This window comes from Piliocolobus tephrosceles, chromosome 8 (assembly GCF_002776525.5).
Source record: "Piliocolobus tephrosceles isolate RC106 chromosome 8, ASM277652v3, whole genome shotgun sequence".
Taxonomy (NCBI): Eukaryota; Metazoa; Chordata; class Mammalia; order Primates; family Cercopithecidae; genus Piliocolobus; species Piliocolobus tephrosceles.
This window is the reverse complement of record NC_045441.1, coordinates 95,736,329-95,761,853: the sequence shown is the minus strand read 5'-3', so window position 1 is coordinate 95,761,853 and position 25,525 is coordinate 95,736,329. Positions and strand designations below refer to the sequence as shown.

Below are 25,525 nucleotides of genomic sequence, written 5' to 3'. Positions count from 1 at the left end.
ATCTGCTGCTTAGTAAAAACATGAAAATTCAGAAACATTGATGCCATTTCCCTTTTTTTCCCCAGGCACTGTTATGTGGTATACTTGTTACATGTCCTGAGGATCCACTGAGGTATTTAGAGGGAATGATCATGGTTATAATCAAAAGTGGTCTTCAGAATCTTCTTTGGTAAGTATTGTTTTGATTTGTGATAGGGAAATATTTTATTGTGAAGGAAAACTTTTATTGTACAGGAAAACTTTTATTGTACAGTAACAAAATAAGCATCTTGCCAATGCTTCCAATCTTAAGATTGTTAAGCAATCCTTCCACAGGCTTTTCAGTTCCAAAGACACAAACCTGAATAATTTGCCCAGTGGTTCTCAACTTGAGAAATATTGTGTATTCTCATCAGTAACGTGTTCGTAGGGCCAGTTTATTTCAAGTTGGGAATGAGGAAAGGGAGGCATATCCTCCTTTGGGGGACATAGCAAAATCTTGTGAGAGTAGGTTGAAAAAGTCCTCCAGGTGATTCTGATCTGCTTCTCCTAAGGGAAAATGTGTTTTCTTTCTCCTCTCTTTCATTCCACCTACAAGAATCACTGATTTAATTATGGAACTAGTTAATGAAATTAATTTTGACTGTGTTTTATGATGTTATTAAAGGGATATGTGCATTGCTCCATCAATGAAACCAAACATTCGAAGATTGTCTGAAACTTACCTGGAACAACTTTTTGAATTGGATGATCAGCTGGTAATTATTACTAACCAAGAATATGCAAATATATATTTTACATTTTGATGGAATTTTCCAAATATATTTTATGGGAGGTGTGAGATCAGACTGATTTTGGTGTTGGGGGCACCGACAAAAGTGAAGGAATAGCCACTCACATACACAAATGCATGCAAAGCCACACCCATAGTAACCTTCCCAAATTTCCAGAAAGTATTTACAAAGGCATTTGTTCCTTCTCTTTCTGATACAATCTTTCCATTAAGTTTTCCCCCTTTCCTCTTTCTCCTTCTCCCATGCATCTTTATAAAGATAAAAATAGCATTATGGAAAGCTTTACAAGAGGATGTTTTCTTTCCTTTCTAATCTGCTTCCTTCTGTGTTCCATTCCACCGCCCATTTTCTCTGCTGTCTGCCTTCTCAGATTAGATTATAGGGAATCATGCTCGTAATGACATGACCAAAACATTAATGACATTCAACTTAAAAGCCAGATCTTGTTGTTACTGAAAACTAGTGCCAGCAACTGGTTTTGATCTTGTAAAGAGGGCAAGGAAGTAATTCAGGACATGAAGACTTTAGAATAGAGCTCATTTAAGGGAGGCTAACAGAGCAAAAGGAACGTGAAGAGAGAAATACTAGCACACATTAGATATGTGTGGAACCATGTGTGATACCTCTTTTTTTTTTTTTTTCCCCAGACGGAGTCTTGCTCTGAATGCCTGGGCTGGAGTGCAATGGTGCGATCCAGGCTCACTGCAACCTCCGCCTCCCGGGTTCAAGCGATTTTCCTGTCTCAGCCTTCCGAGTAGCTGGGATTACAGATGCATGCTGCCTCGCCACTAAAATATAATTTTTTTGTATTTTAGTAGAAACAGGGTTTCACCATGTTGCCCAGGCTGGTCTCGAACTCCTGACCTCAGGCAATCCACCTGCCTCAGCCTCCCAAAGTGCTAGGATTACAGGTGTGAGCCACTGCGCTTGGCCTGTGTGTGATACCTCTTGATTACAGAGCTGTAGTTTGGTAGGCCCAGGCGGGTCTTGGGAGTTGCTATTGAAGTTGGATGTTGAAAAGTGGAATCAAAGCCATGTTCAAGGTGGGGGCTGAGAGTCAGAAACAATTTGAGGTATCTGTTTAGAAGGATGGGTGGTGAGTAACACTGGAAACAACAGAGAAACAGGGCTGAGATGATTCTGAGGCACCAGTACATTGGGCAGATCCCATGTGTCCCATCCTAGTTGATCTGCATCATGGTGTGTGGGTGTTTTTACTGCACTTTATTAACCACAGACTTTTGATCTACTATGGAGTGCAGATATCTGCAAATTACTGTGTTTTTGGAACTGTTTGGGGACAACCTCGGGAGCTGAGGGAGAGGCCTAGGGGACAGGATTCTGGGTCCTGTATGCCTACCCCCGTACTCCAGAATAGTTTTGGTTTCAGTGTGATTTTGCTTGAAAAAAGCTTGACAGCCATTGCTAAAATACACTGAAGTTTTTGAAAGCCACTGATTTAGAGTGTAAACCCTATTGCCAATATTATGACAAGGACCTTATATAAAGTCAGGCCAGCTGTCCAGTGTCTAGCTAGAAGCCCACAGGGAATCATTTAAAAACTGCAGATAATTCTGGCCGGGTGTGGTGGCTCACACCTCTAATTGCAGCACTTTGGGAGGCTGAGGCGGGTGGATCACCTGAGGTCAGGAGTTCGAGACCAGCCTGCCAACATGGCAAAACGCCGTCTCTACTAAAAGTACGAAAATTAGCTGTGCATGGTGGTGGGCACCTGTAATCCCAGCTACTCAGGAGGCTGAGGCAGGAGGAGAATCACTTGAACCTAGGAGGTGGAGGTTGCAATGAGCCAAGATTGCACCACTGCACTCCAGCCTGGGCGACAAGAGCAATACTCCATCTTAGAAAACAAACAAAAACTGCAGAGAATATCAAGAGTCATCATAGCTACTTCAAACCTAAAGTTTTATTAGAAAAGGAATTGTTGGCTGGGTGTGGTGGTTCATGCCTGTAATCCCACTTTGGGAAGCTGAGGCAGGCGGATCACTTGAGATCAGGAGCTCGAGACCAGCCTGGCCAACATGGTGAAATCCCGTCTCTACCAAAAATACAAAAACTAGCTGGGCGTGGTGGCAGGCACCTGTAATCCCAGCTACTCCAGAGGGTGAGCCAGGAGAATCACTTGAACCCAGGAGGAAAAGGTTGCAGTGAGCTGAGATCGCGCCACTGCACTCCAGCCTGGGTGACAAGAATGAAACTCTGTCTCAAACAAACAAAAAAAAACACAAAAGGGAATTGTCAGAGATATTTCATAATGTTGAAAATGCAGAAGTTAAAATATTAGAAGCTGATCCAAACTTAGAGTTATGACAGTTTGCCAAGGCATAGAAAAGGTGCCCACTTCATATAATAAGTTGGAAGTAATATAAATGAGATAGGACTTTGCAAAAGCAATGAGGGAAATATTTGTTAAGATTAGACATGAAAATGTGAATATCCAGGTGTCCTAGGGTTGCTTGTTAGAGGGCTCAACATAGGTTGGATCTAGATTAATTCATTTCTCCTCCACCCTCAGAGAAAAATGAAAAGTTTTTTTCTACAAAGAAGCAAAACACTTTAATCCTCAGTGTTTTTGATATTTTAAAGTATATACTCTAAAGCCAGGCACAGTGGCATGCACTTGTACCCCCATGTACTTAGGAGGCTGAGGTGGGAGAATTGCGTGAGGCCAGGAGTTTGAAACCAACCTGGGCAACGTAGTGAGACAGACCTCATCTCTTAAAGAAAATGTATAGTATACTAAATGAATAATGATTTTACTTTTTTTCATATGCCTTTCCTATGTAGTTTTCCATACCGTTATAACTAGCAGTAAAATGATTTTTAATGTTTTAACAGAAAACTTCAAAGGTCATGAATAACTGTGATTTTTCCCATTAATTATTGATTGCTTAATTGCAGGGTTTTTCAGTCTTACACTGCACAGTTCTGCACAGTGAGGACTGCCTATATGTGCTGTTAAAGTGATCTAAATATGTCCTGAGAAGGACTTTGTACTTCTATATTTAGTTCTTGTGGAAGAACTGCAACCTAGCTTAATAGGTAGACAAGATTGAAAACCTAACTAGGAGTATGTACCTATAACTAGAGCTGAGACTTGGCCAATCCCAGCAGCCATACTTAAACCATTCATACACTGCTGAGTGTTCAAACTGTGTTCAAACAAGGCAAACATCAATCTGTAACCAATCTAGCTGTTCTGTACCTTACTTCCGATTTCTGTACATCATTTCTCCTTTTTGATCTATAAATCTTCCACCAGGTGGCTGCGCTGGAGTCTCTGTGAATCTGCTGTGATTCTGGGGCCTACCTGACTTGTGAATTTTTCATTGTTCAATTAAACTCCATTAAACTTTATTTGGCTAAAGTTTTTCTTTTATCAGATGGTGTCAGAAGTGGGATCTGAAGTAGAGCTTCTGGCGACCCCTGGGAGTGCTGAGTGAACTGAACAAGCAAGGTACCTGCAGGACCCACTTGTGTTCACTGATCTCTCAGAGCAGCTGGGGATTGTAGATAAGCTCTCTCTTGGATTTCAGAGCTCCACAGATTTGTGTTTTGAGCTCTCCAAGTTTCTTTGAGCCAATTTCTGATCCAAACAGGGTTTGGAAGTCATGACAGAAACTGAGCTGGGTCCAGGAATGGATTTGATCCGGGAATTAATTGGCTTGGATCCAGTTAGAGGTCTCTTACACCTGACTGGTTCAGAAAGGAACTGATAGTAAGCAGTAATATTGCAGGGTTATAAAACTTGACTTTTGAAAATTCACAGGGATTTTTATGTTCTACCCCTTTGTTTCATTTTTCTTGCATGCTTAGGTAGGAAAAATCATTGGCTCAGTTAATCAAGAGACCCTGAGAGTCAAGCCAATATTTTAGGTAAAAATGAGATCCTTAATTTCTGGAAAACTAAGTTCCTTCCAGCTTACATTAGGCCTGGGAGGCAGCATAGTCTTACAGAAATGACAAAATCTTACTAAAGGTAACTTACAGTGGAATGTTCCAAATGTACAACAATGCAATTAAGTATGTTTAAAAATAAGGGCTCTCAGTAAAGTCTCTTTCAGTTAAGAACAGGTTTGGCGCTATGGGATGTTAACTGCTATTCTCTTTTGATTAATCTGTCTTATACTTTTTGCTGACTGCTAGAGGTGACAGTGTTAGGCATGTACAGGACCATGGGACATGGGAAGCTTTTTCCTCCCCAAAAGGGGAAACTTGAGAGCTGATGGGATTGCTGGAAAAGATCCCTTCACTACTGACAAGTGGCCTCCTGAACTTTTCAGTGTCATTGCAATGAGTGGGTCTTGCTCTGGCCTCCCTGAGCTCTTCACCTTCCCCATCTTGCCACAGGCAATACTTTTCTTTCTCTTCCTTTCCTTTCATATCTTTTCTGTTACTCAGGGCACCCACCTTGCCCAGAGACCATGTGCTGAAACTCCTAGTTGGAGGTTGGATTAAAGATGACAGGGGCCATCGGAGGGCAAATTTAAGCCTAACCAGTTTGATATTGGGTGCTAAACAGAGTGGCTAATGTCTGTGTTTTTTCATATGTGTTTTGTTCTGGCCAAAACAAAAAAAGATAATTTTCTTTTATGATGCAGCTTGGCCTCCAGGGCGATGGTGTGGCAAGCTGGGTCACTAGAGCTGCTCAGGGAAAGGGAAAGAGAGCCCAGAAGCCTGGCATGCCAGTAAAAGGGTAAGAATTTCTTACCAGTCAGATTTCTGGCTTTTTTCCTCTTTTTCTTTGTGCAAAATGTTTAAGTGAATGGTAAAAATCACTGTTATCTCCTATGTAAAGTTTTGATTCATACAAAAAAGAATTCTGAGGCTTGTCTTAAGCTCTAGTGAATCTGATGTGCTTTGTGTGTCTTTCTGTATTGTTTTGTCATAAAGAGGGGTACCTTAGGATAAAATGTGTGCCCAAAACCTCATAAGCCTGTTGTTCAAGACAACCCAGCAAACTGGTCAGTTATGTGTTTAGGAGCTTAATCTTGTAGCCACGTGGCCATGCTTTCTCTTTTCACAATGGTGGCCCGGGTTGAGTTCAATCCCTAGCTTAGGGGATGAGCCTTTCTGATTGATATTTGGGTGACTTTGCCATTTTTTGATTCTCTTCCCCTCCACGAACTGTTTTGAATTTTCCTTTCTCAGAGCACCTGTGAGGTTACCTTAGGTAAAGTTTAAAAGCCAGAAATAGCAGCTCTTTGGCCTGCCTAAAGTCAGGTAATAAGAAATTTTAAAAGGACTTTATTAAAGAGTGCTGTGGTTAAAAGTCAGCTTAATTAAAAGTGGATATTCAAGCTCTCACAGCCAGGGACTCCTTGGGAAAAACACGAGGCACCAGAGACCCTTTCGTGGCCCTGTTCTTCCGAGAACTCCACCCTAAAGCCAGTAATCTAATTAAGAAACTTAAAAACTGGCAAATGGAGAATCTTACAACTACTGTAGCAATCTTCTTTGGTCTGTCTGTGTAGTTATATATGTGTTGTGTGTGTAGTGTTTGTATAATAGAATTCTAATTGGTTTAAACAAAAAAAGTGCTTAAATATTTTGAAAGAAAAATAAAAGCTGTAATGCCTTTTAGTTCATGTAATTTTGGTCATCTTTGGGAAATAAAAACAGCTTTAAAGATTATTGATAAATAAATACATTTAGTCTAAATTATGCAGGCCAGGTATTAGGTTTGCTTAATATTTTTAAGGCAATAAACTGCTTTGACTCTTGAAAATTGCTCAATTTATTTTGGAGATATTAAATTTTAAATAAGGCCTGGGGATATGTGGAATTAGCCATGCTACCTAGCTACGAAAAGAAGGTTATAAAGAAAAGAGATTGTATATAAGGAAGGATCTTGTATAGTAAATTCTTGTCCTAAAGTAAAATGACTGGTTGTTTAAAAAGAGGGATGTTTAGGACAAGTCAGAAAGACCAAGCACATTGTAGATGGTCTATGTAAGTCATGAAAGGATTCATAAAAGAAAATTTATGCACCAAAAGTGAAAGTTGCTAAGAATTACCATTATAACATGTAACTGAGACTACTGAAAAACTAGGTTTACATGCAAGGTGTGTGAGGAGAATGAAACGTGTTTTTGGTAAGAGATTGTAAGAATGCATGAGAATGTAAATTTTTACCTAGTTTAGAGGGTTAAATGACTGTTTTAAATTAAATAGAATAAAGCTAAAGGTTTGAACAAGTTGTGGAAGGTTTGTAAAAATTAACTTTGTAAAAGTAATTCTATGTGTGAAAATATTGACTAAATTTAAAGATGTATTGTTCAGTTTTTCTGTAAATTGAACATTGAAATAAAAGCACAACAGGGTTTTCTTAAAGCACTAATCTGCTCTTTAACAAAAATTGGTAAAGGGTTATGAAAGGTTTATGAAAATCTCACCTCATGGTCAAACTGATTAAGATTGGATAGATTTGTCTGTGAGGTTTTTTTTTTTTTTTCTGAGACGGAGTCTCGCTCTGTTGGTCAGGCTGGAGTGCAGTGGCCAGATCTCAGCTCACTGCAAGCTCTGCGTCCCGGGTTTATGCCATTCTCCTGCCTCAGCCTCCCGAGTAGCTGGGATTACAGGTGCCTGCCACCTCGCCCAAATAGTTTTTTGTATTTTTTAGTAGAGACAGGGTTTCACCGAGTTAGCCAGGATGGTCTCGATCTCCTGACCTCGTGATCTGCCCGTCTCGGCCTCCCAAAGTGCTGGGATTACAGGCTGTCTGTGAGGTTTTATTAAAAATTGGAGTTGACATTAATAGTCCACTAATGCAAGTCCACTAATGAAATTTGACTTGCTCTTTTGAACAAGATTTTCATGTAATATTAGAAGATAATGAAAAATTTTTGTTTTGTTTGCCTTTTAAATATGCTACCAAAAAAAAAAAAAAAAGGAAAGACAAAAGACAGATTGTTTGGAAAGCTAAGTCTTCCCTCTATCAATGAGTAAAGGTTTTTGCCTTTTAAAATTTTTTTGAGTCATCATTTTGGCTAAATGAATGACTTATGGTGACCTGGAATTCTAGTTCATAATATCAAGTGTTTTAAAACTTTAACATATCTAATAGGCTTCCCAAAATTAAATTTCAGCTTTAAAATGGTCTTTTCTGACCTCTAACTTTGGAATGCTACAGAGGGCCCCTGAAGCATCCAAAAGAGAGGTAAACAGAATTGTTTAACATGTTAAGTTCCATGGGAAGCATTGTCAAAATAAAAATAATGTTTAATTTTCAGGTTATATTTTAGTGAATGATATTAATGTATGTTCTAAAATTGTATGGGGTCAGGCATGGTGGCTTATGCCTGTAATCCCAACACTTTGGGAGACCGAGGAAGGCAGATCACCTGAGGCTAGTATTTTGAGACTAGCCTGGCCAACATGGTGAAACCCCGTCTCTACTAAAGGTACAAAAAATTAGACATGGTGGTGAGCACCTGTAATCCCAGCTATTTGGGAGGCTGAGGCAGAAGAATCACTTGAACCCAGGAGGCAGAGGTTGCGGTGAGGCAAGATCTTTCCTCTGCACTCCAGCCTGGGTGACAGAGCAAGACTCCATCTCAAAAAAAAAAAAAAAAAAAAAAAAAAGTATAGGATGTCTAAAATTCTGATATGTCTGAGTATACACTATCAACCATAATTATGGTTATTATGTTAAGTTATTGTCTACCACAGAAATAACCAAATTTCCTTGTATAAAACTGCTAACCCAAGTAAAACAAAAAATTAATTAAATACCAAGAAAATACTTTGCCAAGATTTTCATGTTAAACCAGCTGATACTGAAATTGATTAGATATACAATTTGAACTCCATAGTCTAAGTCTAATTGCCTATGATAACCATTAGTTGTCACTGCTATGAATTTAAATTGGAAAAACAACTGGTATTCAAGAGGACATAAGTCCAATATTAAACATAGACTCATGGAAGACCAGGAAGGCTATCCTGTCCTTCCTGAGCCCTTAAAGCTTTTGTTATTAAAAGCTCTGCATTCCATGACTCATCATGGAAAAAATAAAATCATCAAAATTGAATTTATTGATATAATGACTTATAAATTTCAAAAATAGTTTAAAACCAGTGTTTGGTTCTATAACCCTGGGAAGATAATCAAACCTTCAGGTATGTTTGGCTATCCGATGGGTCATTTAAACATTTATAAAGGGAGTTCATTCAATTGTCATTTTCAATGCATGTTTTATGTTACAGTAATTATTATGCCACAGTATATTTTCACCAGGTAAAGAAAGTTTTTATGGTTCATTGAGGACAATCACCTGCTTCACAATCTAGAACCTGAAGATTGGATCTTTTGAGAACATCAGAGAAAGACTGTGCTTGCCATCCACACTGCAACAAAACTTTGGAACCTTGAACCTTGAGTGCATAATCTCACAACTGAGAAGGGTCCCTCCACATTCTTGGAACTATACACCCATTGGAACCCTAAAGGTAAAACTAACCAAGAAAGTTTCTCCCCAGAAGAAGATGGCATCCTTGATGTAAACAGCTTTTCCCGAGATCACGGATCAAGACATCTACTCCTATGAGACTCTTATCTTTGAATATTTTTTCCTTACTTATGCCTCTATAGCCAATAGAAATGAAGAGGGGGTCTATTATGTGCACTTATAGGGTATACTTTCATTCGTGAAGGATTTTGCAGCCAGACTTATACATGAATAACTTTATACTTTGATGGATAAAAGATGAAGGCCCAATATAGGTGAGAAACTTTAATGGTACATATATTGCCTCATAATTAGTCAAAACTCCTCTTAACCCACATCATGGGTTAAATAGAACATTGCCAGGAGGCCTTCACTCTTCTAGGAGGACATGATTTGTTAGGTCCTTTTTCCGTGGTTTAGAATAAAAGAGGCAATAATTAGAAATGTATCCCTCATGACAGGCTGTATAGCAGATTCTAATGTAAAGTCTATTGTTACACAACAGACTTTAAATTCTCTTGTGAAAGTTATGCTAAATAATAGAATTGGCTAAACAGATTCTGACGTTTGTGGCCTGTGGAGAAATACATGAAATGTAGATTATAAAAATTCAGTTGTAGAGAATTAATGAAAAGACCACTTAAAGCAAGTAGACTCTTTATCCAGCTCATTCTTTAATCTATTTAATTTTAGGTGGTTTGGTTTATGGGTACCCTGGGTAAGGAGCATACTCTAAACCCTTGGTATTATCCTCCCGAGAGTCATAATAATAGTCTCCCTGGGGCACTGTATTCTCTCGAAGGTTTTAAATGCTCGTATTCAGCCATCTCTAGAATGTCAAATGGTCTCTCTTCAAATGGAAAGACAAGAGCTGAAAGAAATGTGTGACCCTGGGGATACTATAACCTATGAATGATGTGGTGAGACTGGAAACCCAAAATGATGGTAACTGAGAGTGGCACTAAGGCCCTCAATTGTGGTCACACTTTTACCTAAGTGAGAGCCTGACCAAAAAGGGGGAATCTTTTTTAAACAAAGTTTTAGGAGGCCATTGTTTTGGACTAAGCTCATTCACTAGGCCCCCAACAGGCCAAACCAAACTAAAATGGGGTCACTCATGCTAAATGTGACATAATCAAATTAAGACTTTATGGAAACACATAGATCCTAGAACAGACCAGGTTTTGTTTTTCTCCAGTAAATAGGACATTCCAGCATAAAGAGATACCCATAAAGGGTACCTCTACTCATACTTGTTTTTACCTTTGCAAAACTCAGTGTTCTACTGTTTCCCAGTGTGTTTCAAGACCAAATAACTACTTTTACAATGGTGATAGTGATATTGATAATTAAAGTTTTGGTCAATCTCTCAAAATTGAGAAACTGACCAAAAGCAGGGAGTTGTTAAAGTGAAGTAAATGTGGCCTGAGAAGGATTCCCTGCTTCTGTATTTGAGTCTTTGTGGATGAACTACAGCCTAGCTTAATAGGTAGACAAGACTGAAAACCTAACTAGGAGTGTGCACCCGTATCAATAGCTGAATCTTGGCCAATCCCAGCAACCATTCATACACTGCTGAGTGTTCAAACTGTGTTCAAATAAGGCAAACACCAATCTGTAACCAGTCCAGCTGTTCTGTACCTCACTTCCGATTTCTGCATGTCATTTCCCTTTTTTTGTCTATTACTCTTGTTCCACCACGTGGCTGCGCTGGAGTCTCTGTGAATCTGCTGTGATTCTGGGGGCTGCCCAATTCATGAATTGTTCATTGCTCAATTAAATTCCTTTACATTTAATTTGGCTGAATTTTTTTTGTATCAGTGCCTATTTATAAAAAATAAATATGTCTCTTAAAGAAGAGTGAATACAGCAACCTGTGAGTAAGCCAAATAGTAAAGAAAAAGTAGGAACTGCTCTCATAACAGTAGAAGGAAAGACAATTTCATTGTTTTGACTGTTCCAAGATGAAAGAATCAACCATTGTAAGGAGGAAATGAACTTCACAGACTTGGTTCTCATTTCTTAGGAAATGAAATCTCCAGATGGTCCTTCTAACTACGAGAGAAAGCATATATAAAATTTTAAAAATCTTTTTATTATGGAAATATTTTAATACAACGCAAAAGTAGAAGGAATACCATAATGATCACTCATCATCTAACTTGAACAATAATCAGCATTTTGCCAATCTTGTTAATTTCTTCTCTCTTCCTTCATATTTGCCAGAGTATTAGAAAGCAGATCCCAGAAATTATATTATACTGTAGTGTGCATCTCTAATAAGATACTATATTTTTAGAAAATGGAAACACAGTGCCACTGTCTTATGAATAAATAGCAATAATTCCTAAATGTCATTTAGTCCTGATTATATTCAGATGCATATTCTATATTTGAGTTTCCCAGAGTGTCTCAAAAATGCCTTTTTACATGTGGCTCTGTTCAAATCAGAATCCATACAGAGTCTGCATATTGCCCTTGGTTGTTATTTTTCTAACGTCTCTTGTAATGGACGGGAATTCTCCTTGTCTTATTTTTTCCCCATGCGACTTATTTATTGAAGGAAGCAGATAATTTGCCTTGTAAAATGTCCCACATTCTCACTGCTTCCTCTAGCGTCGTTTTACTTGCTCTGTTTCCTATATTTCCTGCAAGCTGGTATTTAAATCTAGATGTTTGATTTCATTCAGGTTGCCCACTACCAACTTTTTTTGGTGACAAGAATATTGTATAGAGCTGTTGTGTTTTTCCTAGTGCATCACATTAGGGAGCACACATGATCTGGTTGAACCACTTTTAATGAATTTTGACTCTTAGAGATCTTAATATAATTCCTTATTAGTTGTATCCTACCATGCGCATATAATGATTTCCAAATAACATTACCACAGAGCCACTAACAAAAAGACTACTGAATGCAATTTAAGAAGATTGTGCAATTCTTTTCGCTTTTAAGATGTGTATATTCAGCTTGGGTGTGATGGCTCACACCTGTAATCCTAGCACTTTGGAAGGCCGAGGCAGGTGGATCACCTGAGGTCAAGAGTTCAAGAACAGCCTGGCCAACATGGTGAAACCCTATCTTTACTAAAAATGCAAAAAAATTAGCTGGGCGTGGTGGCACACACCTGTAATCCCAGATACATGGGAGACTGAGGCAGGATAATTGCCTGAACCCGGAAGGCAGAGGTTGCAGTGAGCTGAGAGCACGCCACTGGACTCTGGCCTGGGCGACAGAGGTGCCATAATAAACGTGTGCATGTGTCTTTATAGTAGCATGATTTATAATCCTTTGGGTATATACCCAATAATGGGATTGCTGGGTCAAATGGTATTTCTAGTTCTAGATCCTTGAGGAATCACCACACTGTCTTCCACAATGGTTGAACTAATTTGCACTCCCACCAACACTGTAAAAGCATTTCTGTTTCTCCACATCCTCTCCAGCATCTGTTGTTTCCTGACTTTTTAAAGATCCCCATTCTAATGGGCATGAGATGGTATCTCATTGTGGTTTTGATTTACATTTCTCTAATGACCAGTGATGATAAGCTTTTTTCATATGTTTTTTGGCTGCATAAATGTCTTCTTTTGAGAAGTGTCTGTTCATATCCTTTGCCCACTTTCTGATAGGGTTGTTTTTTTCTTGTACATTTGTTTAAGTTCTTTGTAGATTCTGGATATTAGTCCTTTGTCAGATGGGTAGATTGCAAAGATTTTCTCCCATTCTATAGGTTGCCTGTTCACTCTGATGATGGTTTCTTTTGCTCTGCAGAAGCTCTTTAGTTCAATTAGATCCCATGTGTCTATTTTGGCTTTTGTTGCCATTGCTTTTGGTGTTTTAGTCATGAAGTCTTTGCCCATGCCTATGTCCTGAATGGTATTGCCTAGGTTTTATTCTAGGGTTTTTATGGTTTTAGGTCTTACATTTAAGTCTTTAATCCATCTTGAGTTAATTTTTGTATAAGGTGTAAGGAAGGGATCCAGTTTCAGCTTTCTACATTTGGCTAGCCAGTTTTTTCAGCACAATTTATTAAATAGAGAACCCTTTCCTCATTGCTTGTTTTTGTCAGGTTTGTCAAAGATCAGACAGTTGTAGATGTGTGGTATTATTTCTGAGGGCTCTGTTCTATTCTTTTGGTCTATATGTCTGTTTTGGTACCAGTACCATGCTGTTTTGGTTACTGTAGCCTTGTAGTATAGTTTGAAGTCAGATAGTGTGATGCCTCCAGCTTTGTTCTTTTTGCTCAGGATTGTCTTGGCTATGTGGGCTCTTTTTTGGTTCCATATGAACTTTAAAGTAGTTTTTTCCAATTCTGTAATGAAAGTCAGTGGTAGCTTGATGGGGATAGCCTTGCATCTGTAAATTACCATGGGTAGTATTGTCATTTTCACAATATTGATTCTTCCTATGAATGAGCATGGAATGTTTTTCAATTTGTTTATGTCCTCTTTTATTGTGTTGAACAGTGGTTTGTAGTTCCTCTTGAAGAGGTCCTTCACATCTCTTGCAAATTGTATTCCTAGGTATTTTATTCTCTTTGTGGTAACTGTGAATGGGAGTTCATTCATGATTTGGCTCTCTGTTTGTCTGTTATTGGTGTATAGGAATTCTTGTGATTTTTGCAAATTGATTTTGTATCCTGAGACTTTGCTGAAGTTGCTTATCAGCTTAAGGAGATTTTGGGCTAAGACGATAGGTTTCTCTAAATGTACAATCATGTAATCTGCAAACAGAGACAATTTGACTTCCTCTTTTCCTAATTGGATACCCTTTATGTCTTTCTCTTGCCTAATTGCCGTGGCCAGAAGAACTTCCAAAACTTGTTGAATAGGAGTGGTGAGAGAGGGCATCCTTGTCTTGTGCCGATTTTCAGAGGGACTGCTTCCAGTTTTTGCCCATTCGGTAGGATATTGGCTGTGGGTTTGTCATAAATAGCTCTTATTATTTTGAGATATGTTCCATCAATACCTAGTTTATTGAGAGTTTTTAGCATGGAGGGCTTTTGAAGTTTGTCAAAGGCCTTTTCTGCTTCTATTGAGATAGTCATGTGGTTTTTGTCGTTGTTTCTGTTTATGTGATGGATTATGTTTACTGATTTGCATATGTTGAACCAGCCTTGCAGCCCAGGGATGAAGCCACCTTGGTTGTGATGGATAAGCTTTTTGATGTGCTGCTGGATTTAGTTTGCCAGTATTTTATTGAGGATTTTTGCATCGATGTTTATCGGGGATATTGGCCTAAAATTCTCTTTTTTTGGTTTTGTCTCTACCAGGCTTTTGTATCAGGATGATGCTGGCCTCATAAAAAGAGTTAGGGAAGATTCTGTCTTTTTCTATTGATTGAAATAGTTTCAGAAGGAATGGTACCAGCTCCTGTTTGTACTTCTGGTAGAATTTGGCTGTGAATCCGTTTGGTCCTGGACTTTTTTTGGTTGGTAGGCTATTCGTTATTGCCTCAATTTCAGATCCTGTTATTGGTCTATTCAGAGATTCAACTTCTTCCTGGTTTACTCTTGGGAGGGTGTATGTGTCCAGGAATTTATTGATATCTTCTAGATTTCCTAGTTTATTTGTGTAGAGATGTTGATAGTATTCTCTGATGGTAGTTTGTATTTCTGTGGGATCGGTGGTGATATCTCCTTCATCATTTTTTATTGCATCTATTTGATTCTTCTCTCTCCTTTATTAGTCTTGCTATCAGTTTATCAATTTTGTTGATCTTTTCAAAAAACCAGTTCCTGGATTCATTGATTTTTTGAAGGTTTTTTTGTGTCTCTATCTCCTTCTGATCAGTTCTGCTCTGATCTTAGTTATTTCTTGCCTTCAGCTAGCTTTTGAATTTGTTTGCTCTTGCTTCTCTAGTTCTTTTAATTGTGATGTTAGGGTGTCGATTTTAGATCTTTCCCACTGTCTGTTGTGGGTATTTAGTGCTATAAATTTCCCTCTACACGCTGCTTTAAATGTGTCCCAGAGATTCTGGTACGTTGTGTCTTTATTCTCATTGGTTTCAAAGAACATGTTTATTTTTGCCTTAATTTTGTTATTTAGCCAGTAGTCATTCAAGAGCTGGTTGTTCAGTTTCCATGTGGTTGTGCAGTTCTGAGTGAGTTTCTTAATCCTGAGTTCTAATTTGATTGCACTGTGGTCTGAGAGAGACAGTTTTTTGTGATCTCTGTTCTTTTACATTTGCTGAGGATTATTTTACTACCAATTATGTGGTCAATTTTAGAATAACTATGATGTGCTGAGAAGAATATATTTTCTGTTGATTTGGGGTGTAAAATTCTGTAGATGTCTCTTAGGTCTGCTTGGTCCAGAGCAAGTCCTGAATATCCTTGTTTAACCTTCTGTCTCATTGATCTGTCTAATATTGACAGTGGGGTGTTAAAATCTCCCATTATTATTGTGTGGGATTCTAAGTCTCTTTGTAGTCTCTAAGGACTTGCTTTATGAGTCTGGATGCTCCTGTATTGGATGCATATATATTTAGGATAGTTAGCTCTTCTTGTTGAATTGATCCCTTTACCAATATGTAATGGCCTTCTTTGTCTCTTTTTGATCTTTGTTGGTTTAAAGTCTGTTTTATCAGACTAGGATTGCAACCCCTGCTTTTTTTTTTTTTTTTGGCTTTTCATTTGCTTGGTAGATCTTCCTCCATCCCTTTATTTTGAGCCTGTGTGCATCTTTGCACATGAGATGGGTCTCCTGAATACAACACACTTGATGGGTCTTAACTCTTTATCTAGTTTGTTGGTTTGTGTCTTTTAATTGGGGCATTTAGCCCATTTACATTTAAAGTTAATATTGTTATGTTTGAATTTGATCCTGTCATTATGATGTTAGCTGGTTATTTTGCCTGTTAATTGATGCAGTTTCTTCATAGCATCGATGGTCTTTACCATTTAGGATGTTTTTGCAGTGACTGGTACTGGTTGTTGCTTTCCATGTTTAGTATTTTCTTCAGGAGCTCTTGTAAGGCAGGCCTGGTGGTGACAAAGTATCTCAGCATTTACTTGTCTGTAAAGGATTTTATTTCTCATTCACTTATGAAACTTAGTTTGACTTGATAGGGGATTCTGGGTTGAAACTTATTTTCTTTAAGAGTGTTGAATATTGGCTTCCACTCTCTTCTGGCTTGTAGGGTTTCTGCCAAGAGATTTGCTGTTAGTCTGACGGGCTTCCCTTTGTGGGTAACCTGACCTTTCTCTCTGGCTGCCCTTAACATTTTTTCCCTGATTTCAACCTTAGTAAATCTGACAATTATGTGTCTTGGGGTTGCTCTTCTCGAGGAGTATCTTTGTGATGTTGTCTGTATCTCCTGAATTTGAATGTTGGCCTGCCTTGCTAGGTTAGGGAAGTTTTCCTGGATAATGTCCTGAACAGTGTTTTCTAACTTGGTTCCATTCTCCCCGTCACTTTCCGGTACACTAATCAAACGTATATTTGGTCTTTTCACTTAGTCCCATATTTCTTGGAGACTTTGTTCGTTTCTTTTCACTTTTTTTCTCTAATCTTGCTTTCTAGCTTTATTTCATTAATTTGATCTGCAATCACTGATATCCTTTCTTCCACTTGATCAAATTGGCTATTGAAGTTTGTGCAGGCGTCATGAAGTTCTCGTGCCATGGTTTTCGGCTCCATCAGGTCATTTAAGGTCTTCTCTACACTGTTCGTTCTAGTTAGCCATTTGTCTAATCTTTTTTTCAAGGTTTTTAGCTTCCTTGCGATGGGTTAGAACATGTTCCTTTAGCTTGGAGAAGTTTGTTATTACCCACCTTCTAAAGCTTCCTTCTGTCAACTTGTCAAACTCATTCTCCATCCAGTTTTGTTCCGTTGCTGGCGAGGAGCTGCGATCTTTTGGAGGAGAAGAGGCACTCTGTTTTTTTGGAATTTTCAGCTTTTCTGCTCTGGTTTCTCCCCATCTTTGTGATTTTATCTACCTTTGGTCTTTGATGTTGGTGACCTACAGATGGGGTTTTGGTGTGGATGTCATTTTTGTTGATGTTGATGATATTCCTTTCTGTTTGTTAGTTTTCTTTTTAGCAGTCAGACCCCTCAGCTGCAGGTCTGTTGGAGTTTGCTGGAGGTCCACTCCAGACCCTCTTTGCCTGTGTATCACCAGCAGAGGCTGCAGAACAGCAAATATTGCTGCCTGATCCTTCCTCTGGAAGCTTCATCCCAGAGGGGCACCCACCTGTTTCAGGTGTCTTTCAGCCCCTACTGGGAGATGTTTCCCAGTCAGGCTATATGGAGGTCATGGACCCGCTTGAGGAGGCAGTCTTGTCAGTTCTCAGAGCTCAAACGCTGTGCTGAGAGAGCCACTGCAGTCTCCAGAGCTGTCTGACAGGGATGTTTAAGTCTGCAGAAGCTGTCTGCTGCCTTTTGTTCTACTGTGCCCTGTCCCCAGAGGTGGACTCTATAGAGGCAGTAGGCCTTGCTGAGCTATGGTGGTCTCCACCCAGTTTGTGCTTCCTGGCCTTTTTGTTTACACTGTGAGCTACTCAAGCCTCAGCAATGGCGGACACCCCTCCCCCCTGCCAGTCTGCAGTGTCGCCGGTAGATCTCAGACTGCTGCGCTAGCAATGAGTAAGGCTCTGTGGGTGTGGGACTCACCAAGCCACGCATGGGAGGGTATCTCCTGGTCTGCAGGTTGCTAAGATTGTGGGAAAAGCACAGTATTTGGTCAGGAGTGCCCCATTTCTCCAGGTACAGTCTGTCACAGCTTCCCTTGGCTAGGAAAGGGAAACTCCCTGACCCCTTGCGCTTCCTGGGTGAGGCAACGCCCTACCCCACTTCAGCTCACCCTCTGTGGGCTGCACCCGCTGTCCAACCAGTCCCAGTGAGATGAACCGGGTACCTCAGTTGGAAATGCACCCGTCTTCTGCGTGGATCTCACTGGGAGCTGCAGACCGGAGCTGTTTCTACTTGACCGTCTTGGAAGCATGCCCAAAAATATTCTTTTACAGACAGAGTTTCACTCTGTCACTCTTGCTGGAGTGCAGTGGCATGATCATTGTTCACTGTAACCTTGAATTCCTGAGCTCAAACAATCCTCCTGCCTCTGCCTCCTGAGTAGCTGGAACTACTAGGTGTGAGCTACCATACCTGGCTAATTTTTTTCCTTTGGTACAGACAGGGTCTCGCTGTGTTGCCCTGGCTGGTCTCCAACTCCTGGCCTCAAGTGATCTTCCTACCTCAGCCTCCCGAAGTGCTAGGATTACAGGCATGACCCACTGTGCCTTTTAAAATAATAAAATATAAAATATTTTAAAATAATGCTGTCACAGAGGAGCACCATGTAAAAAAACCCGAAAATGTAAATGAAAGATGTGGATTTGAAAAGTCTTACTGATGAACAAAGTTTAACTATGGAAAGGAAAGTTAATCTTAGGACCCTTAGGGGCTGGAGTTTTAATCATTTGGGAGAGGCAGACAGTGCCTGTGCCCCAAACGAGAATCAGTTGGTTGATAATCAGTTGGTTGATCCTGTATCCTTGTTGGCTCTACAAAGATATTTCATTTCTTTTGAAACTGTTATCTGATAGGGCATCAAAATAAACGTTACTGTAATCTGGAAGGAGTAAAAAATAGTGAAATGTGAAAATAATGAAGATGTGAACTAGATTAATGTTTAGGATAAGTTTAAGTGTAACATATAATAATGATATTTTTGTATATTCTGTCTGCTATTTATGGCATTTTAGGTGTTCTAAGGAATGGGTTTGTAAATTATAATTGTAGTTTAAATTATTTCAGGGACTTAATGAAGTTGGTGACAAACATTACATGTTTAAGAAACATTGAGTTTCCAAAATTGTGCTTATTTAAATATGTGTTTATTGATAAAAAGCATTAAAGTACAAATGTTAGTGAGCATTTCTGTCCAGGCACAAAAGCCCTTTAGGTATTAAAGACTCTTTGGGGCCAGGTACTGTGACTCGTGCCTGTGACTCCAACATTTTGGGAGGCCAAAGTGGGCAGATCAGTTGAGGCCAGGAGTTCCAGGGCGGCCTGGGCAACATGGTGAAATCCTGTCTCTACTAAAAATACAAAAATTAGCTGGGTGTGGTGGTGTACACCTGTAATCCCAGCTACTGGGGAGGCTGAGGCACGAGAATCACTTGAACTGGGGAGTGGAGGTTGCAGTGAGCCAAGATTGTGCTCCAACCTGGGTGACAGATAGAGACAGATATTATAAATTTATAATAATTTATTTATTATAAATAAATAAATAAATAAATAAATAAATAAATAAATAATTTTCAGGATATCAAGAAATAAGAAAAATGACTTACCATGAAAAATTCAACACTTCATACCATGCATGCTGTGCTGCTATATATAAAGATATGCTCTCTCTGTATTAAAGACATGGCTTCTTTTTACTATTGTTACTAACTTTCAGGACTTTTGAAAAATAAAAAAATCAGAGTTGGTAGGGATTTACATTAGACATATCCATTCAACACATATTTATAATCCCCATTCTATTTTGCTACTATTATTCTAGAACAGCAGTCACCAGCCTTTTTGGTACTGGAGATGGGTTTCATGGAAGAAATTTTTTCCATGGACTGTGGTGGGGGTGATTTAAAGATGAAACTGTTGCACCTCAGATCATTAGGCATTAAGTTAGATTCTCATAAGGAATGCGCAGCCTAGATCCTTTGCATGCACCCTTCGCAGTGGGGTTCGTGCTCCTGTGAGAATCTAATGCTGCGGCTGCTGAGATGGAGCTCAGGAGGTAATGCTCACTTGCCTGCTGCTCACCTCCTGCTGTATGGCCTGGTTCCTGACAGGCCATGGACCTGTACCAGTCTGTGGCCTGGGGGTTGGAGACCCCTATTCTAGAATGATACTATGTGGGATATAAATGAAGCTCATTAATGAAGTTAAGGCATGGTACTTTATAATATGGTGAATTATGTTAAGACAATTTTGTATATAATCTTTTGATTCACGGGTTAACTGAGCAAAAAAGGGAATTGCTTGCTAGAAGAAAAATAATATTACAGTATGCTGAAAGCTAAAAATTATAATATAAAGTTAATGATTTACATTTATTTTACATTTGATTCTTGCCAGATTCTTAATACTTTACTAGGTACTTTATTTTATAGAACTGAAACTTTTTTTTTCTATAGCTGTTATTTAAATGCATTTTTTTTACATATAGTAAATGGATAATATCTTACAAAATTAAAAATTAATGGGACCAATTACTACTTATATTAACGAGCCATAAATTTGGTATCTGTTAAGTCAACAGTAATGATTTATAATAGAATTTCATTATTTTTTCATTTTGTACAGTATTTCCCCAGGTCTCACCAGCCTGGGATACAAGTAGAGCAGTGTTAATAGGAGTATCCCAAATTTCACTGCCTCTAGCTCCTGTCTTCATAACACAGGAGGTCAGTTTCCCCTCCAGTTCCACCCATTTGTGTCTGGGAATCCCAAAGCTATCCCATGTGAATTCAAGAATTCCTCCTAGTGTCTTGTCTGGAACCAGTGAGGCCATCTGAAGGGGAACCCTAGAACTGCCACCCTGGTCTTCCTAAGAGCCCCAATGTCTGCCTGAGCTGGTGCTCCAGACTGTACACCTGCAAATCCTTAAGTGCCAAATACTGTTCCTTTCCCTTGGCCTGCCGGCTTTACTCAGACCACACTGGTTGGTCACACTTTTCACAAGATGCCGTATTTTTCCGAAGACTGCTAATAACTCAAACTCATACTTCAAGACTAAAGCCACATTTGTTTACCTGCTGAAATAGTACCACTTTGTGGCAAGAACTTAAACTTTTAATTTGTTTTCCCACCAGCTTCAAAAGGAAATACCCCTCAGTAAAATTTTAATTTGAAGGATTGTATTATTTCAAAATTTGGCATAATGTAAGACTCTTGTATCACGTTAGTTTAAGTTTGCAAAATTTAAAGTCACATGAAATTTGATGGCTTTGTGCTATGTGTGCTGTACAGTAGTGAGGAACATGCCTTTCCTTCAGTTTGTATTGCACAAATAGTGCTGTGTGCTTCATAGGAGCAGTTCTTTTGGATTCTGCCTGCAGTTCTTTCTTCCTTAAGAGTCAGACCCCTGATTCAGGTGGCAGAGACAGATGCCATGTGGCTCCCCACCCCTATCCCCATTCTTGTTTTTCTTTCAGAGGATAGGAAAAGAAAAAAGAAACAAAAACAAAAACAAAAAAACAAAAAAAATCTTTCTTAGTCTCCTGTCTGTCAAAACAAAAATATTTAAATTGACTTTTAGAACTCTGTGTGTGTGTGTGTGTGTGTGTGTGTGTGCGCGCGCGTGCGCACGTGTGTGTGTATTGGGGGCAGAGGCAGAGAGAGAGACAGAGACAGAGAGAGAGAGAGAGACAGCAGAGAGAGAGAGAGAGAGGATCTCACTCTTGCCCAGGCTGGAGTGCAGTGGCACAATCGTAGCTTGCTCACTGCAGCCTCTATCTGAGCTCCAGTGATTCTCCAACCTCAGCCTCCCAAGTTGCTGGTACTATGGGTGCATCCTACCGCACCCAGCTGATTTTTTATTTTTAGTAGAGACAAGGTCTCACTATGTTGTCCAGGCTACTCTCTAAGTCCTGAGCTTGAGGGATCCTCCCACCTCAGCCATCCAAAGTTTTAGGATTGCAAGTGTGAGCCACCATGCCTGACTGACTTTTAGAATGTAATATTAGACAGACCCAGGTAACAGAATCCGTTAGATTTAGGCCAGTGTTACCCCACCTCCACAACTCATTAAATGTTGAAAATATAGAAAAGGAGAAGGAAAAACTAAAACTTTTTTTCTGTAGCTGTTGAAATCCTCACATAAACTGAGTTTGCAATGCAAATATATGGTCCTTATCTGGATTCTAGTTTGAACAAACCGTATAAGACATTTGGAGGCCAATTCCAGAGAGTTGGCTATGGCATGGGTACAATGATATTAAGCAATTACTGTTAAGTGTCTAAGGCAGGATAATGGAATTGTGGTTGCAAAGAAAATGTACTCATTTTTTAAGAGATGGATATTATAAGATTTGGGGGATGAAGTGTCATGATGTCTTAATTTATATACTTTAAAATAGAAAAAGCAAGCATGGCAGAATGTTGACAATGTTAAACATGACTATGGGTATTAGGTGTTTATTTTATTTCTCTGTAAGTTTGAAATTTTAAATCTTTTTTTCTCCAACCCTGGCAGAGGAATGAAATTTTTTTATAAGCTATTTTTTCAGGACTGGGTTGTAATCATACTACATATAATATCTTTTCAAAAAGAAATCAGTTTTATATTTCACTTCTTTTTCTCTCCTAATCTATACAAATATGTTTCCTTGAAACTAGTGTGTGTGCTATTGTATGCTGCTAGAACTCAGCTTAAAAATTGGGCCTTAACACTCTTCTGTTCCTAGTGTACATGAGGAATAAGACATACTCTTGGTCATAATAGTGACTAATCACAGCAGTAATTCCTTAGAGCAGGTAAGAGTGGAGGGCTAAGAAATCTTGGGAAGTGAACCTGGGTAGTTTACAGGAAGTTTCACAGGTGATTCCAGCTGGCTTCCTGTAGGCCACTGGCCTAAAAAAGCAGTGTCAAACCCTAACTAAATATTATGAAAAATCTTTCACAACTAATTCATTATTTATTTACACATTCCCACTCTTTAACTTTAAAAATCATCTCTTATGGTAGAATTTTTTTCTTTTATTTCCAGACTAGAAATTAACCTTACAGTATACCTGGACTCTCAGAAATCATATTGTGATGCACTGTCCATTCCTCCCTCACTTTATTTATAACTACAGGTGTCTGGGGACAGCAGCACTTGTGGTGTGAGTGTTATGTGAGGGCACTCTGAGGCCATCTGTAGCCAGCACTAACTTGCTGTTTATCCACTGACTTCCCCACAAAGTTGTTACCAGAATCCTTTGCCCTCCATTTTTGGTAGTCAGATGGCAGAGAATTGGCTTGCATCTAAGCAGTTTTCTAATTCTGTTGATCGATCAATACATACATATTTGTTGAACTCCTACTCTGTGCAAAACACTGCTAGCTGGAATTAGAAGGTGAGAGGAAGAGTATTTTCCAATCAGAAGCAGTTAAACAATATGCAATGACTATGAAGGGTGGGAAGCCATTGGCTGGAGTGTGGGTGGTGGAAACGTGAATGGAGGAAGTGAAGCCATGTGACTAAGTGGTCCAGGCATGTGCCCAATGGCTGGATTGGCCAGAGATTCCTTGTAGCTGCAGTGAAGTCAACACATGCCCACCCCCAAGTGGGGAATGGGGCATTACTGGGCTGGGGTCCTCTTGCATATTAGTCCCTTGGAGATGCTCTCTTAAAGTTGCTTTTCCCTGTGAAGAAAACAAGAGTATACCAATAGTAATAATAAGGAATAATCGTGATTTTAATTGTTTCTCTCCTTCCTTCTTTTCCCCTCCCTCCCTACCTCCCTCCCTCCCTTCCTTCCTTCTTTCCTTCCAAACTGGGAGAACAATAAATGTAAAGTTAAAATAAAAATTTATGAAGAGAAACGCTTAAAAAATGAATATTAGAACAGCAAAAATTCTGGTATATTATAAATCGTGAATTAATGAGGATTTAAACTACTTCTTTCAATAATAGAATAGAAAATACTTCTATGCTGTATTAAAGAATTGATCATCAGAAAAGAAAACTTGAGTTCAAATGGTGCTTACTGAATTTTGATAATTATTTTCAAAGTCATTATTACTATAATGTTTTGAACTACATTCATTTGATCGTATAATATACTCATATTTTATGACATATCATTTACTGTAGTTATTTAGGACTTTTCAGGTAATACCGTCTAAGAAGAATCAGGCTCATGAAATTTAGGGACCTACAGTAGTACTGAAAAAGTGTAATGTTAATGAAATTTGTTTGCCTCTGCCACCTCATCCCCTTCTTGTTTTTTATCCTGTCAGCTATAATATCCTCAATACTCCTTCTTTACTTATCTGGATTCCTTCCTTCTATAAAAATCTGAATTTAGTGAAAAATGTCTTGAATCATTTATGGTTTCCCTCACTGTAGGCATAATTTGCATTTAATCTCCATCAAAAGTGAGGATTTTCACATGTCAGGGGTCCTGTGGGCCTTTCTTGTACATATATATGCCATATCTGTTAATTTAACAAAGTATTTACAGCAATGTGCAAAGGAGAAAACATTTGCCTTAGAAAAGTAGAATTCAGAATTCCTGGCTTTTGGTATAGATTTGGACTAAACTTACCTATACACGAAATAGATGTGACTCATATGTTTGTATTTCTATATAGTAAGCAAAGTGGCAATAAAATAAGAGGAAAACTTAACACCATTATTAACACCTAGCAGTAGCCATGTGCATATAATAAATATGTTAATATAATAATATCTTTACTTATTAAAGAATGCACAGAAGGTGTAGATGATTTCAGTTAGCTGTTGCCACATGTTATTGTGAATAGTTTGTAAGTGATAAATTTGCATCTCTTTAAGCATAGTCCACACTTCAGACTTTAAATTTATGTGGTTTTCCTATTCCTGCTTGGTAAATGAGGAATTCCTCTATGTTGAAAAGAGAATCTCAGTTTGTATCCTTGAGAAAATCATTCTGTTTGATTCAGAATGATTCAGAAAATCATTCTGTTTTAATAGTGAACAGCAGAACTGCAGTTCTATACTATTGTCAATATAGATTATCATAACAATGCCATGTTGCTTAACTCAAAATGTTTCAAACTAAGTGAGATATAATGGGAAAATATATTAAGCTGTGGTTTTAACTTAAAAAAATTGCTATAGACATACACAAAATTCCAAAACATAAATGGTATGTAATTCTTTCAGCCCATTCCTGTCTCCAGCTGCCCAATTCCCTTCTGTCTTGGCATCCATTGCTCTCTTTTTCTTGAGTATCTTGCAGAGGTAGTCTGTGCATTCCATTTATTTCTAATATTGGTTATTTCAATTATTTATTTACTTTAGATGACTCCAGAATTGATGATAAAAGCCTGTAGCTTTTATACTGGACATTTAGTAAAGACTCGTTTTTGGTAAGAATGTGATTTTTATAAACAATTTCTTCCTCTTTGTGTTTTTATTCTTGATATCCTCTGTACAAAGAAAAATTCACTTTGGACCAGTTGTGCTGATTTTATCTATTTAATCATGTTTCTACCATTTTGTATTATATATTTCTTTTATATTTAATCAGCTTTTACTTAGGTAAAATATGTATTTTACTTCTTTAAGGTATAACTATCTT

At 38.6% G+C, this 25,525-nt stretch overlaps 1 protein-coding gene across 1 annotated transcript in view; it reads left to right on the top strand.

Annotated features, from left to right (window-relative positions):
- FBXL13 (F-box and leucine rich repeat protein 13) overlaps positions 1 to 25,525 on the top strand; it is a 277,980-nt gene that overhangs the window by 19,287 nt on the left and 233,168 nt on the right. Inside the window, exons 2-4 of the mRNA XM_023192514.2 lie at positions 66 to 169; positions 9,031 to 9,242; positions 25,246 to 25,313. Of these exons, the coding sequence (XP_023048282.2) occupies positions 25,246 to 25,313 (68 nt within the window). The 5' untranslated portion in view covers positions 66 to 169; positions 9,031 to 9,242. The remainder of the gene's footprint in view (positions 1 to 65; positions 170 to 9,030; positions 9,243 to 25,245; positions 25,314 to 25,525) is intronic.